This window comes from Sorghum bicolor, chromosome 3, assembly GCF_000003195.3.
Source record: "Sorghum bicolor cultivar BTx623 chromosome 3, Sorghum_bicolor_NCBIv3, whole genome shotgun sequence".
NCBI classification, from domain to species: Eukaryota; Viridiplantae; Streptophyta; class Magnoliopsida; order Poales; family Poaceae; genus Sorghum; species Sorghum bicolor.
The window spans coordinates 63,372,460-63,386,963 of NC_012872.2; the positions used below are offsets into that span (position 1 = coordinate 63,372,460).

Genomic DNA, 14,504 nt, shown 5'->3' on the forward strand with positions numbered 1-14,504 from the left:
TGGACGTGACGTTGGCCATATCCAACACGGCAAAGCACCCACAGCATGAGTTAAATTAAAACCTGTGCATGCTTTCCCACCGATGCTTCATGCATCCATCCTGCTCGTCCTTGGCATTTCAAACAATTGAGCACTGATCGAGGGAGGCCCGGCCGACCAGGTCGTTACCCGTAGTCGCACGCACGTCAGCTTGACGCGGATGCATGTGGATGACTGCCGTATTATCCGTCAGCCCGTCCTCTCCCGGCTCCGGCTTCCTATATAACAAGAAAGGAGGAACGCACAGATACGCGCACATCTCGTCGTCGTCGTGTCTTCAGAATTCAGATCGCACGTTCTCGCTGAGAGCCCTCGTGCCGTGCTAGCAGTAGCAGTACCATATGTTGGAAGGGAAGGCGGTGGTGGAGGACACCGACATGCCGGCGAAGATGCAGGCGCAGGCGATGTCGGCGGCGTCCAGGGCCCTGGACCGCTTCGACGTCCTCGACTGCCGGAGCATCGCGGCTCACATCAAGAAGGTAACAACCCTCCTTCCCTCGTGGTCGTGGCTCGCGTGCCCATCCCATCCCCTATGCAGCTCTGCTCACCAGTTGCGGTTGGATTTGGCTGGCTTGCAGGAGTTTGACGCGATCCATGGCCCCGGATGGCAATGCGTGGTCGGCTCCAGCTTCGGCTGCTACTTCACGCACAGCAAGGGGAGCTTCGTCTACTTCCGCCTCGAGTCGCTCAGGTTCCTCGTCTTCAAAGGGGCGGCAGCATGACAAGCGCCCAACGACAGGTAAGATCACGACCAGGCGAAGCAGGAGGTGGAGGATTCCCCCCCCACCGGCTTTAATTTGTGGAGGGCGACGAGGTGGCACGGCGGCTGCTGCTGCTGCTGCTGGCGCGTGTGTGTGTGTGTGTGTGGATATTTCCTCGCTGTAGGAGTACGATGGTACCAGTAGGCAGTAGATTTGAAACATCGTTGGAGATTGGAAACAGTGGAATTCATCGCTGGTCAAATTGCTTTTTTTGTAAGACGGATGAATTTGGTGATAATGGTGTATGGATGAAAAAATTTTGAATTTATTTGGGGTTATTCTAGCAGGAGCAAAGCAGACCACGAAAAAGAAATTGTGCGGGAAAAACAATTCCGACCTGCTGGATTCGATCCATCTACAGAAACGAAAAAGAAAATGTGAAAAAAATTCCGACCTGCCGGATTCGAACCAGCGACCTAAGGATTGATCTGCACACACTACAGTCCTCCGCTCTACCAACTGAGCTAAGGTCGGATGTGCTCTTTGGCTGGAATTATTCTTATTTAGACTTGCAGTAGTCAATGACCCTTACTAGCAGTAGGCAACGACCATTACTAGTTGACATGGAGGCGTACAATCTGTGCGTTCTGCAAATATCGAATGCATTGAGATGTGTGTTTCAATACGAATACAGTGATGAAGGAAGTGGGAGTCCATGCCGTTAAGGGCAGAAAAACTGCATCGGTTCTGTTGCAGCAACCGTAAGCGAGGGACATGTTATGTGAAGAGTGAAGAGATCACCTTCCAGACATGCAAAAGTTGACCAAACTGTCTCTCTGTTCTGCGTCGGTCCGTCCCTCCTGCCTCCCGGTGGTCGGCGCAATAGTTGCTTCGGCCGGTGACACAAAAGGATAGCACTTCATTGCATTACGCGTCCATGGTACAGCTACTAGTAATGCCATGCCATCCATTTCTGCCATTATTATCATATCTATCTATGGCTGATGGTAGTACAAGCCTACAAGCAGAGACCTGACGGCGCGCGGCGCATCTCCGATCCGGCAAAGATCGAGTAGCGAGAGGGCTTCTTCTTCCTCCTCTAGCTCCGTCCAACCCCCACTCCCCGACCGACCGTTCAATACACGGGAAGCACAAGCACTGGCAGGGGAAGGAGGCTAAGAATGGCAGGCGCCTTCTTTCTAATAATAAAGCGAGTGCCACTCCCTAATTATACTCACTCCTGTCTTCCCTTGCCACCGGTCCGGGGCCTCCCCCTATTCGGACAGGACAGGAATTGAAGGGCAGATGAGATGACGACGATCCATAGAAACCGCCGATTCATGGAGGATTGCAGACACCCACAGGAATCATCCATCATTCGGAGCTAATCATTTCTTCTCGTTCCTTTTGGCGCTCTCTGCGTGCGCACAATCTCGGATAGCTCATCATCCTTTCCGCCGGCGACAAGACACCCGCGCTGCGCTCGAGGCCCCGAAAGCAACCCTTTACAGGTATGCCGGCATCATGGTGATCTCTCTCTCTCTCTCTCTCCTTCCTTCCTTGGAACGGGAAAAAAATCCTTTTTGTCGCCGTCGTCATGGCATGGGGATGGATTGGATGTGACACATGACGAGGCGCCGGCTGTGACGCGAACGCGGCAGATCGCTTGATGAACGCTGGGGCGCAATTGCAGCGGCGGAGCTCGGTGCGGCGGTCGCGGAGCATGGCGAAGGAGGAGGACCGGGGCCAGCCGCCCGACGAGGAGGTCATGTCGCGGAGCCAGGGGTCCAGCACGGCGCCCGTGCTCGACAAGGACAGCGCCACGGCGCCCAAGTCGCGCCCCGCCGACCAGAGCGCAGGACCTTCCGGTAAGTCGACATCGGCCTCGGCCGGCAGACGGTGTTTGTCGCCGGTGGTGTTGCCGGCCGGTCTTGACGAGGCGTCAGGTGGTTGCGTTGCGTGCAGAGATGGACCTGATGAAGGAGAAGTTCGCCAAGCTGCTGCTCGGGGAGGACATGTCCGGGTCCGGGAAAGGGGTGCCCTCCGCGCTCGCCCTCTCCAACGCCGTCACCAACCTCGCAGGTGATTCCTGTCGAATTCGATCGCTGCAGTGCTGAGAGCCTGAGACCACGGCTCTCTTCTTCTTTGTTTAACTTCATCCATGCGTGCCTGCCACCCCATATTCACCTGCAGCCTCTGTGTTTGGCGAGCAACGGAAGCTGGAGCCCATGGCCCCGGACAGGAAGGGGAGGTGGAAGAAAGAAGTGGGCTGGCTTCTGTCCGTCGCCGACCACATCGTCGAGTTCGTCGCCAAGAAACAAGTCCTGGATAACGGCGTCGAAATGGAGGTTCGTGCATGCCGCCATTGCCGCTCCTTGATCCATCTTCTTTCCTTCCTCTGTCTCCGGTTCTACCAGCACGGCCGGCGGTGACACTCTGTTGTGCTGCTCGTCGCAGGTGATGGGCACGCAGCAGAGACGGGATCTCCAGGCGAACATCCCAGCATTGCGTAAACTGGACACGATGCTTCTCGTATGTATGAGTGGAACCACCTCAAAGCCCGAGATGCAGTCGAGGGCTTCGGAAATGATGCTGAACTCTCTCCTGCTGTTGTGTTGTTACCCGTGAGCTGCAGGACTACCTGGACAACTTCAAGGAGCGCAACGAGTTCTGGTACGTGAAGCGCGACTCGTGCTCGGAGGGTGAGAACGAGGAGAGGTCCGACGAGAAATGGTGGATCCCGATCGTCAAGGTGCCCCCCGGCGGGCTTTCCCCGACCTCCAGAGGCTGGCTCCTGCACCAGAAGGAGCTGGTGAACCAGGTGCTGAAGGCGGCCATGGCCATCAACGCCAACTGCCTCATGGAGATGAGCATCCCGGACACGTATATAGACACACTCCCTAAGGTTGAACAACCACTTCTGTCCTTGGCATGGCATGCATCTCGCAGACATGTACAGCATCTGATTCCTCTCTGAAACGAAACCTTTTTCCTGCCTGCCTGGTTGGTTATTGGCAGAACGGGCGAGCCAGCCTCGGTGACGCGCTGTACCGGATCATCACGGACGTGGAGTTCGACCCGGACGACTTCCTGTCGACGGTGGACCTGACGTCGGAGCACAAGATCCTGGACCTCAAGGACCGGATCGAGGCGTCGGTCATCATCTGGAACAGGAAGGTGCACAACAAGGACGGCAAGTCCTCATGGGGCTCCGCCGTCAGCCAGGAGAAGCGGGAGCAGTTCGAGGAGCGGGCGCAGACGCTGCTGCTCATCATCAAGCACAGGTTCCCCGGCATCCCCCAGTCCACGCTCGACATCGCAAAGATCCAAGAAAACAGGGTGAGCACTGCCACTGAGCACGCGATGCCATGCAATGCAATGCAACCGTTGCCTTGGCTAGTAACCTTTGCCGGTCTTGCATGCACTGACGCATTATTGCCGCCATGGATTGGCCGCCGCCGACGACAGGACGTTGGGTTCGCGCTGCTGGAGAGCTACTCCAGGGTGCTGGAGAGCCTGGCGTTCAATGTCATGTCCCGGATAGAGGACGTCATCCAGGCCGACAACGTGGCCAGGGAGAAGGCCAAGAAGAACGCGCCGCCCGGGGCAGACCCCGGCGCGGGATGCCGCTGCGCGCCGGAGGCCGGCGGCGACGACGACCAGAGCAAGACGACGACACTGCTGGACTTCATGGGGTGGACTGGCGACCCCGATGGCAAGAACGACGACGTATCGCCGCCGCCGCCGCCGCCGCCACCGGAGCTGCCGGCGCAGGACGACGGCAGGCTGATGAAGCTGCCGAACATCATGACCAACCTCAAGCAGACGTACATGGACAAGCTGGACTTCCTCAGCGGGAACAGAAGCCCCTCAGGTCGCCATTAGAGACCGTCAATACGGCATGGCACGACACGAGATTTTGCATGTATCGTGTGAGCTAGTGTACATATATACTGTATGTATTTTTGGATTTTGGATTGGATCAAAGTGGGCTCTCGCTTGAGTAGCCCCTCGTGTCGACTTCCTGATTTTGCAGACTTCTTCCTCTTCTCATGTACGATTCCAAGGCATTGGCCATTGTATCAAAGTCATCAATAAATAGAAAAAATTTAGAGCTAACAGGACTTTGACCTCAATCAGGCACGAAACAAACGCACACTCCAAATACACAGAAGCATGGAAACGCTGTCTGCATTTTCAAGTAATAAGCTTTTTCTTTTGTGACTCATTTTCAAGTAATAAGCTGAGCAAAGAAAAACAAGTACTGCGACCATCTCCACTAAGAAAACGTTTGCTAGATTAGAAACCAGTGAACAGGGTTTACTGAAACTCATGAAAATCGACTAAAATTTCACTGTGTTTTTTTAGAGACTTAAATATGAAGTATGATTCTTTTAAAATTTTTTAGATCTAAATAAAATATAGCATAGTTTGTGACTGCATATCTATCAAGTAGCGAGTATGCAACATAAACAATGGAAAATTTGAGTGGAGAGTTACATAGCACATATATTAGTGTAATAGGAAATCTTGGATTTTTCTTTCAGTCACCCACAAAATTCATGAATTTTTGGTGAAATTTCTTTCAAAATTTGAACCCTACTAATGAACAATCAGTAAACCCCACTACTTCCCTTTTCATTTAAAAAAATATTTCCATAATTCATCATCTTTAGACGATTACAAAGTTGTACCAATAGTACATAATATTTTGTCAGACACTTATTACCATAATTTCTAATAACATTTAAATCGTTTTTTGACATTTTTATAGACAAGCTATAGTGACAACTTTTCATAAAAATTCTAACATAACTGAACTTTTGTAAAGCAACTTTTATATAACAAATTTTACGATAACATACACATAATTTTTTTGTTGTTGAATACGTATCTTTTAAAAAGTTATACACAACTTGTCCAGCATATTTTTTTTATATAATATATTCTGGAGAAACTTCCCAACCAAAAAATTGTTCATAGGATATAAAAGATAAATAGATAGGTTATTGTGAAAAAATAAAAAAAGCGAAGGAAAAAAAGGGAAAGGAAAAATGCAAGGAAAAAACTCATGGACGCTCAAGGACCACGTCCGCGGGATCATATTTCACCCTTGGCTGTCACGAAGAGCAAGTAGCAACATACAACAATTAGAAAACTTTTGAGCAGAGGAACCGTACAATAGGAAAGTCAAGCCTTCAAAACTACTGCAGGTTGTTGTAGGATAAACATTTAGCACCGGTGGAGCAAAATTGCATGCGCGTATTTATTTGGAGTTCCGAAAGCACAATATGACCATAATATTTGAATTTGAATCTGCCAGTACAAAACTGTTCCAACAACAGAGTAAAAAACATACTCCTATCTCAAGGCAGATTACAGTAGGTCAACCAGGAAATACCGCCGGCTGAGTTCTTAGAACATTGTTCTAGGTGATTCAGATTTTATTCATGAAAGCTGTCATACTGTCCTCATTTCAGTTGAGTAACTGCAGCGTGTATGGCATCTGCAAGATGGGGCACAGTCCTCATGCTCAAACCAGCCATGCTGATCCTCCTGCAAGAAGAATACATACATTGTCAATATAGCAGTGACAGTTCGGACTTCCATTATAGGGCGGTGAGAAAACTAAACCTAGTCATAGATCAATATCAAATAGTGCCGATCAAGATCGTTCAATACTTCAATGATATGATCTAAAAAGTACTACTATGTTTAGGACAAGCTAACAATTCATTTTTGAACTAATTAGATTGTCATATTAGCTTTCCTAATGGTTCAATGCCTTACACTCTGGGATTGGCAACAATATGCTGCTGGGCTACTTGGAAAACAAGGAACAATGCTTCTTTTGAAGGAAAATTGATTGAAACCCTATTGAGAACCCTTGTTATGCATGTGCACTTATGCAATATTGGGCACGTTTATACTGTAAAGGAGGATCAAGAGAGGCTACTCGAAAGTGTGAAATGCCATGCTGCAGGTGGCATCAAGACTGCTGGGGAACCCATCAAACATGGATCGGACGACCCTGCAAATCGAGGAAGCTCACAGGGGAGAAGACGGCTGGGATTGGGAAGACTTGGCAGCAAGCTGCTTGCCATGAATCGATGTTGCTAGACTGGGCAGTGGGCCTCTGGCCTTTCTAGTTTCTTGTAATAGGCTTTGGTGGAGAATGTATGTTTTCACCTGGGAGGCTTGGTGCTTTTGTTATATTCTGCAAATGGTAGAAGTTATCATAGTATCCCTTTCCCTGAGATTGTGTCTGACAGCCTGAGTCAGGAGTTATTCATGCCTTCAGACTTAGGCCTTTTCTTCTGGTTCAATGTTACTTTTTCTACAAACTGTGATGGCGGAAATGGGTTTACCTCAGTTCGAACAAAAAATATAGCTTACCTAGATGTCACATATTTAAAAATGGAGGGAGTAGCATATTAAGACAACAAGTCACTAAACGGCCTATACTCCAACTTGTGAATTAAAAAAAAAGGCAAATAGAATAATAAGAACTCTAATGTAGCCACTGTTAAGTAGTAAAAAAACTCGACCGGGGCGGTTAAGACTGCCGCCGCAGCTTTCAAATTAAGAAGAAAGTGCCTTCTCACCCGGCGAGAAAACCCCCGAACCCCCACCCCCATCCATACACGGTGGCCTTTCCGTCGCCCAAGTGAGAATTGGGCCGGGGCTCCCCCCAGTGCTTTGGAATGAGGACGGGTGAGGGGATTTTTTTAACCCAGCCTGAAATTCGCTCCCACTGGGATTTGAACTCAGGATCTAGCATCCTTTGGCGCCACTGTTAAGTAGTAACTAGACTAAAAAAATACAAGAGTACAGCTATATACTTATAAAAGTTGAACAGAAAATTACCCATCAGATGTCATATAAATGTGGTATTCCTGCCTCATGAATGCCACTTGCTCGCTATTCAGCCCAGTGAAAGTAAACATCCCAATTTGCTTAATGATGTGGCTCCAGTCTCCAGGGGTTCCTGCACGTTATTAACAAGACTGAGTGCCATTGTGATAGGACCAAAAATCTTTCCACTTGAACAAAAGACAAAAGAAAGGAACAATACATTGAGATTGAGTTATCATAATTTCTCGACTAGTGCAAACAAGACATAACATTATGGCCTTTCAATTCGAATAAATCAATAGAAACATTCCAAACGCAGATTGATAGTGCTCCCCCAAGTAAGTCACACAGATTAATACACTACTTTAAGGCCAGAAACAATTTCTTGAGAAATCAACTGAGAAGGTAACAAGAGGAAGTTCTCTTATTTTGTACAATAGTTTCTGATAACCCAAGAGATTGGATGCAGCAGTAGCTACATAGCTTGCCTTGAAGCAGCTACATTAATCAAGGACAAAAGAAAACATTTGCACCAAGAGTTGCATAGTTGCAATACAAGATCATGAAAGAAACGGTAAGTTACATTGCAAACAACATTTAACCATATTTTGTAGAAAAAAAGAGAGCAATTGATAGAAACAAGTACCTCTGGATTTCAGCGCATCAAATAGCTGTTGCCTCATGCTAATGATCCGATCAGCCATGGCCTTCAGTTCTAGAGTCCATTCGTTGTACATCTCACTGAAAAATTAAATAAATACAGACAATGAACAGGAAGTAACCACTTTGTATTATTCTTAGACCCACCTCTAAATATGGCAATGCAATAACAAGAATATTACCTGTCCCTGAGTATGGTAGCCACGATAGAGGCACCATGAAGAGGGGGGTTTGAATACATAGGCCTGATCACAAGTTTGAGTTGACTTTCAACCCTAACAGCTACATCGGCACTTCCACATACCTGAAACACAAAGTTACAATGAATGGACACTCTGTGGCAAAAAAGACTGTTCAGAAGGGCACCATGTAGGAAAAGCAGCAGCAGCATTCAACCAAGGAATAAAGTTATGCATATCCTTAATAACTAGTCAAATATTTTTTGGGAACTGGTGGAAGTAAATAGCTGTCCCCTGTAACAAGCTAATACATTTCTACATCAATACAATATTCTAAGGATGCAAAAGAATTCAATCCTAGCGAAAGGCTAAAATTTTAGGCACCAGTGGCTACGAGTGATTGACAACTTAAACCTTCCACAACAATCCACTTCTTATTTCCAATAATGAAACAGATACAAGCTATAGGAACTGACATATCTCAAAACAAGTAGGAAAATAACGAGGCACATTTGAAGGCATGTAACAGAATTTTCCACACATCAATCACTCCTATAGCATTAAGCTCACAAGATGGATGGTAAACATAGTAATATCTGAACACCAGAGGAAGATGCCAACAACCTTGATATCATGATGAACTAAAGTGAAACCAACAAGAGCAAGAGTGAAGATATCTTACAATGCTCAAAGCGCCAACACGCTCTCCGTACAATCCCATGTTCTTGGCGTAGCTCTGAGCCATGAGCAATTCACCACCATCAGCAACAAACATTCGCACTGACTGAGCATCTTTGTCAAGACTTCCACTCGCAAAGCCCTATTATGTTAACAAAGATCAACAAATTATGTGAACGATTAGTGTATAAGAATCAGATGTGTTTTTGCAATGTCAAGTAAATTCTGACTATGTACATCGGCATACTTGGTAGGCACTGTCAAAGAACGGAAGCAGTGATTTTGATCTCATCAGCTGCCTAATCTGTTCCCACTGATCAAGGGTAGGATCTACTCCAGTAGGGTTGTGGGCACAGGCATGCAGCAGTACAATTGAACCTGAAGGAGCAGAACTGAGGTCTTCCAAGAGTCCTGTAAAACAAAACAAAATTTGGGTCAATGACAGAGCCATAACATAATTTGCAAATATAAAACATATAATACAGTAGTAAATGTTCCTAGCATATTCGCATTATTAAAGCATTCTAACAGATCTAGCATGAAAAATGAAATCTATACCTTTGAAGTCAAGACCGCGGGTCGCAGGATCATAGTAGCGGTAGCTCCTAACAGTCAATCCAGATAAGGTGAATACTTTTGGGTGATTTCCCCAGGTTGGTTGTGGGATGTAGATAGTGCGCTGGAATATATTTGTATGATTTAGCAACTATGCATTAAAATCGGGAAGCAGGAAAACAGAAAGGAGCCAAGAAAAGTTCTTAACCTCATGATAGTGCCTTGCAAGAAATTCACCTCCAACTCTTAAAGAACCAGTACCCGATAGGCACTGCACTGTAGCAACCCTATTCTCCTGAATAGCAGGACTGTTCCATTTGTAAGAAGAAACATAATCAGCTCCCCAAATAAAACCTGAGATGACCGGTGGCCAGGGAACTATTTTTATGTAATGAAACTTCAGCAGTAAGAATTCACAGTTGCCAACATAACCATTGGGACCAGTTGACTACTTGACCCACAAATATCGCCAATGTGAGAAAAATAAATGAATTAAGTCAAACAGAAAAATACCTGTCAGCACCAAAGATAAGCTTAGCGCTCAGCTTATTGAATTCAGCCAAACCGGTGATTGGTAGGTACTCCTTGACACGTGACCTAGAAATAGGAAGAAAATCATGTTTAAAATACAGCTTCAAATATCATAAACTACCACTCCGACAGTTTGTCACATGCAGAGGCTTATATACACATGAAACATTTTATCTGCTCTCCCTTCTCGAAAAGTCAAACGTACAGCCAAATATATACGGAGATATTAATATTCTAGTTAGATAGCTCGTTAACTCTATTTTTATAATAACCTTATTTGGAGATGTTTTCCACAAACATAGTCAAAACACAATACTATAAAAAGGGCCAGAGGGAGCATTGCAGTGCTTGCGAACGACAAACCATTGTCCCCACAGACAAAAATGAGGTCAATTTCCCAGGTACCACAAAAAAGAAAGGAGGGAAAGCAATAGAAACAACTGCAAGGTCGACTACGAAAGAGAATCTTACACGGCAGTGGGACAGAGCAGACACAGTCGCAAGGAAAAAAAATATAGTTCCGATCGTAGAAGAAAATTTATTAAAACTAACAGTGTAGAAACAAAAAAAAAAGTACCATAGAACAGAAAGGTCACCTACAATTACAGAGGGCAAGTCAATAATTACTCTGGTCGTGAATGAAAGTAGTAGTCAAATTAAGAGGCGCGTTATCCAGATTTTAGATCCAGTGACTACTAAATCCACACTTGGGCAGAGGACAGGAGCTTTAAGCCTGAAAGTTCAATAATCCCACAACCCCAGAGGCACGATCACGAAATCAATCGGATCATATGGATTTCACATAATACTTACGGGTTATTGATCAACATTTGCTCGGCGCGCCTGACCACATTCAGCACGAGGGGCTTCCCTTCCTGCACAGATCAGAATAGGAACAGGGGCGTCAAATCCATCTCCAGTCCAAATGATAAAAAACAGAAGTCGCCATAGAAGGCTCACAGCAAATCCCCAAACTCATCTCACCTCGGTCCGGTAGGCGCCGACGCCGAGGTTGACCTTCACGGGGCTGGGATCCTTGTTGTAGGCGACGGTCACCTGTCCCAGAACACAAACGAACACCGATCAGCCAGAGCAAACCCACGAGGCCGCGCGATCGCGTCGAAACCGCGCGACCGACAGCGACAGCCGGATCACCGGGGAAGCGGAAGCCAACAAAGAGAGGCGAGGCTGGGGAGACGGCCTTACTCCGAGGATGGGGTCCTCCGGGGCCTGCGCGAGTGCGGCGAAGACGGAGGATCCCTGCGACGCCATGGTGGGGAACGATTCGAGGGTGGCGGAGGCGTCGGCTGCTGCTTCTGCTGCTGTTCTTCGTGGGGAGGAAGGCAGCAGGTGACGCACCAGCGTACTTAACCTGCGGTCGGCGCTAGGGGCCTGCGCCGCGCGCACGTTAGCAGGGGCCATTCGGTGCGCGGCGCGTGAGCGTGCCTGGTGCGAGAGCTGGGGGGCGTGGGGAACGGCGTGCGCAACCCGGGTGCGGCCGCCAGGTCGCGTATAAAACGGCGGGCGTGGGCCGGCGGACCGGGGAAGCGACGTGGACGGCTGTTTTGGAGTCGTGGCCGCGCCGTGGCGGGCTGGCGGCGTGTGCGTGACTTCTGCCTACGTGGGCGTGAGTCCCTTGCTCGGTGCCGTCTGCCGGTGGCCGTGTGGTCCGGTGGAGGCGTGGACTGGCGTGGCACAAGGACACTTGTGTACGTATTCTCGCGTGCCCCCACAGGCTTGGTAAATCTCAAATCTAATTACATTTATTACAGAAGAAATAATATCAATAGCATTTTCTTTAAATATTTTTATGAAAATTTATTCTATTTTTAATTTGCTTGTCATAAACAGTACTCTTCCGATTTCAAATTGGAGACCTTTTAGTTTTTTTCCTAAATACTTAGATATACACTATGTCTATATAAATAAAAAAACAATGTAGAACTTTTTTCGTTTTTTAACTTTTTAATACACCAATTTTGCTATGTATTTTAGATACTAGTAAATTTGAGTTTAGAAAAATCAAGTCATTTTATAATTTGGAACGAATAGAGTAGAAAAGTTTATAATTTGGAACGGAGTGATTGATACATATGGTTAAATTTAAAATTATTTGCTTTTTTTTTAGAAAACTAGATTTCTACTTTTTTAGCACAAAAGACGACCTCAACTCCTCAAAGCTTACGACCACCCATTTTTGTACACGCCTTTAGCTTATCCGCACCAGCCAGGGAAAGCGTGACGTGCTGGCAAAGGTGAGCTCCATGATCATGATATGCAGTTATTGTGGTGTGTGCCGGCACAAAATCTTTGGCGAACACTGATCCAACTATGCGCAAGTGGGAAGAGGATTGGGAGATCGACGTCGACGACGACGTGCCCACGGCATGCGGCGGCCGAATCTGTACGAGAAACGGGTGGCAATACATCCTCAGTTATTGAGTCGTGACACGATCGATTCAACATGTATATTTGCAAAATTTAATTGAACAAAGTTTAATATCCTTTAGCATATTTCTAAATTTGCAGTACATCCTAAATTTAATAACTGAACAAAATTCGCAAGTATATTTGTTCTATGTTCCATGGAAGATATATGTATCACATCATCCGTCAGATCAACATCTCAGCACTTTCTTGATGTTGCCCAACATGCAGAACACTAGATGCGCTACGTCCTTCGTCGCATTCGTCGGGAGCGCAACAACCGTCACCGACGAGCTAAACAGCGCCTCGAACACCATGGTCACCAGCGACCAGTTTCGTCCCATCCCGACGACCGTGGGAACCTCAAGGTATCCGAATTTGTACTCTCTGATGTCGCCGACCAGTTCCGTCCCGATGGCCTGCTCCACACCTTCTGCGGCACGCCAGCCTATGTAGCCCCTGAAGCCTGAAGTGCTCGGCCACCACGGGTACGACGGCGCCAAGGCCGACGTGTGGTCGTACGGTGTCATCCTCTTTGTGCTCATGGCCGGGTATCTCCCTTTCCATGACAAGAACATCATGGCCATGTACAAGAAGATTTACAAGGGAGAGTTCCGTTGTGCGAGGTGGTTCTCCAAAGACCTTACTAGCTTGCTGACACGCGCATTCTTGACACTAACCCCAACACTCGGATCACTTTGCCGGAGATTATGGAGTAGCGCTGGTTCAAGAAAGAATCCAAGCCTGTCAAGTTCTATATCGAGGATGACCAGCTGCATAACGTTATGGACGATGAGGATGGCCTGATGGATATGGGACCAACTGGTCCTGCTCCTCCACCATTGCCACCTCCACCATCACCCTCTACCTCCACCAAAGGTTGATGGTGATGAATCAAGGTCGGACTCAAGACTCGTCGATCTCATTCTGTCTTGCTTCAGTGTTATCTGGTGAAAGCCAAAGGCCCCGTGGCTTACTCCCACGTCCAGCAAGTCTTAATGTGACATCATTCTCAAGGGGATTTAACTTATCAGGGTTATTTGAGGAGAAAGGGGATGAAGTGAGGTTCCTCTCGGCTGAGCCATGTCGGATATCATAACGAAATAGAGGACATTGCAAAGCTGAAGAGCTTCAAGTTGCGGAGGAAGGACTGGCGGATCTGCCTAGAAGGTACAAGGGAAGGAGTTAAGGGCCATTAACAATTGGTGCAGAGATCTTTGAACTCACACCTCACATGTGTTCTACTTATGCTAATTCAGTCATGATATGCTTGCATTGCTAATTCCATGTGAACTAGAAAGGTTATGGGTTCTTGTTTGATTCCACATCACATGCATTCAAACACATAGTGGCGGCAATGCTCTTTCTCTTTGTGGAGGTGCAGGAGGGCACAGTAAAAAGCTTAAGCATACACTGATTTAGCTTCCATGGGCTCGCCATGTCATTGAGGATCAGAGCGAAGCTTAAACATACACTAAAACAATTAAGAATAATATGGGAAATGAATCTCCTTTACCAATCAAATGGTATCAAGATGAATCCTCTAAATCAAAGGACTTCATTCTGGTGGAATCTAAAAAGAAGAAAAGAGAATAGAAAAGGATGAAATTTTCACCAAATCTTAAAAAGGCAAAACAAGATCAAATCCTACCTTACACACTTTAGAGGCAGAGGAAAAATTAAGGCCAATACCTCTAAGAATAATAATCTTATAAAAGAAATGACGTTACAAGGACTAATCTGGAATTGTAGAGGCCATAAAAAGAAAAGAGATACTTAAAATCTAATCCAATAATATGGTTTTAATTTCAGTGGTCTTCAAGAAATTATGTTAATTGATTGTGCAGACTTCTTATAAGAAAGTTTGATTATCAACAAA

General features: G+C 46.7%; 3 protein-coding genes, 1 non-coding gene and 1 pseudogene across 7 annotated transcripts; 3 read left to right on the forward strand and 2 right to left on the reverse strand.

The window, feature by feature from the left end:
* On the forward strand, positions 280-1,078 carry LOC8072102 (dynein light chain LC6, flagellar outer arm). Its single transcript, XM_002456341.2, has 2 exons — positions 280-518; positions 618-1,078. Exons 1-2 carry the CDS (start codon positions 381-383, stop codon positions 759-761), a joined length of 282 nt encoding a protein of 93 aa, XP_002456386.2. The 5' UTR covers positions 280-380; the 3' UTR covers positions 762-1,078.
* Positions 1,177-4,859, forward strand: LOC8072103 (rop guanine nucleotide exchange factor 9). Of its 4 annotated transcripts, none has more exons than XM_021455326.1 (9): positions 1,177-1,269; positions 1,435-2,251; positions 2,402-2,608; positions 2,706-2,822; positions 2,934-3,088; positions 3,198-3,272; positions 3,376-3,645; positions 3,759-4,079; positions 4,209-4,859. In XM_021455326.1, the coding sequence occupies exons 3-9, from the start codon at positions 2,410-2,412 to the stop codon at positions 4,623-4,625; spliced, it is 1,554 nt and encodes a 517-aa protein (XP_021311001.1). In that variant the 5' UTR covers positions 1,177-1,269; positions 1,435-2,251; positions 2,402-2,409; the 3' UTR covers positions 4,626-4,859. The 4 variants fall into 4 exon arrangements, with proteins under 4 accessions (XP_021311001.1, XP_021311002.1, XP_021311003.1 ...); XM_021455327.1 differs by having other exon boundaries at positions 1,224-1,680; positions 1,769-2,251; XM_021455328.1 differs by having other exon boundaries at positions 1,224-2,251; positions 2,434-2,608.
* Positions 1,189-1,274, reverse strand: TRNAY-GUA. The gene is given in 2 exon segments: positions 1,189-1,224; positions 1,238-1,274. It is a non-coding gene; the product is annotated as a tRNA-Tyr (tRNA).
* LOC110433801 (aspartate aminotransferase, cytoplasmic) lies at positions 5,983-11,688 on the reverse strand. Its single transcript, XM_021456450.1, has 12 exons — positions 11,405-11,688; positions 11,183-11,254; positions 11,012-11,073; positions 10,181-10,264; positions 9,876-9,975; positions 9,671-9,791; positions 9,360-9,523; positions 9,117-9,254; positions 8,438-8,559; positions 8,242-8,336; positions 7,608-7,728; positions 5,983-6,296 (listed from the first exon to the last, which is right to left on the reverse strand). Exons 1-12 carry the CDS (start codon positions 11,618-11,620, stop codon positions 6,212-6,214), a joined length of 1,380 nt encoding a protein of 459 aa, XP_021312125.1. The 5' UTR covers positions 11,621-11,688; the 3' UTR covers positions 5,983-6,211.
* Positions 12,865-13,955, forward strand: LOC110433747 (annotated as a pseudogene).

Bases quoted from the DNA above. Each gene is read 5' to 3' on its own strand.
- LOC8072102 (XM_002456341.2), top strand. From the start codon at position 381: ATGTTGGAAGGGAAGGCGGTGGTGGAGGACACCGACATGCCGGCGAAG. The intron at 519-617 runs GTAACAACCCTC...GCTGGCTTGCAG, and splicing joins TCGCGGCTCACATCAAGAAG to GAGTTTGACGCGATCCATGG.
- LOC8072103 (XM_021455326.1), top strand. From the start codon at position 2,410: ATGAACGCTGGGGCGCAATTGCAGCGGCGGAGCTCGGTGCGGCGGTCG. The intron at 2,823-2,933 runs GTGATTCCTGTC...ATTCACCTGCAG, and splicing joins CGCCGTCACCAACCTCGCAG to CCTCTGTGTTTGGCGAGCAA. The intron at 4,080-4,208 runs GTGAGCACTGCC...CGCCGACGACAG, and splicing joins CAAAGATCCAAGAAAACAGG to GACGTTGGGTTCGCGCTGCT.
- LOC110433801 (XM_021456450.1), bottom strand. From the start codon at position 11,620: ATGGCCCCTGCTAACGTGCGCGCGGCGCAGGCCCCTAGCGCCGACCGC. The intron at 10,265-11,011 runs GTAAGTATTATG...TCCTATTTCTAG, and splicing joins CAAATGTTGATCAATAACCC to GTCACGTGTCAAGGAGTACC. The intron at 9,976-10,180 runs GTATTTTTCTGT...CAAATGGAACAG, and splicing joins CTTATCTTTGGTGCTGACAG to TCCTGCTATTCAGGAGAATA.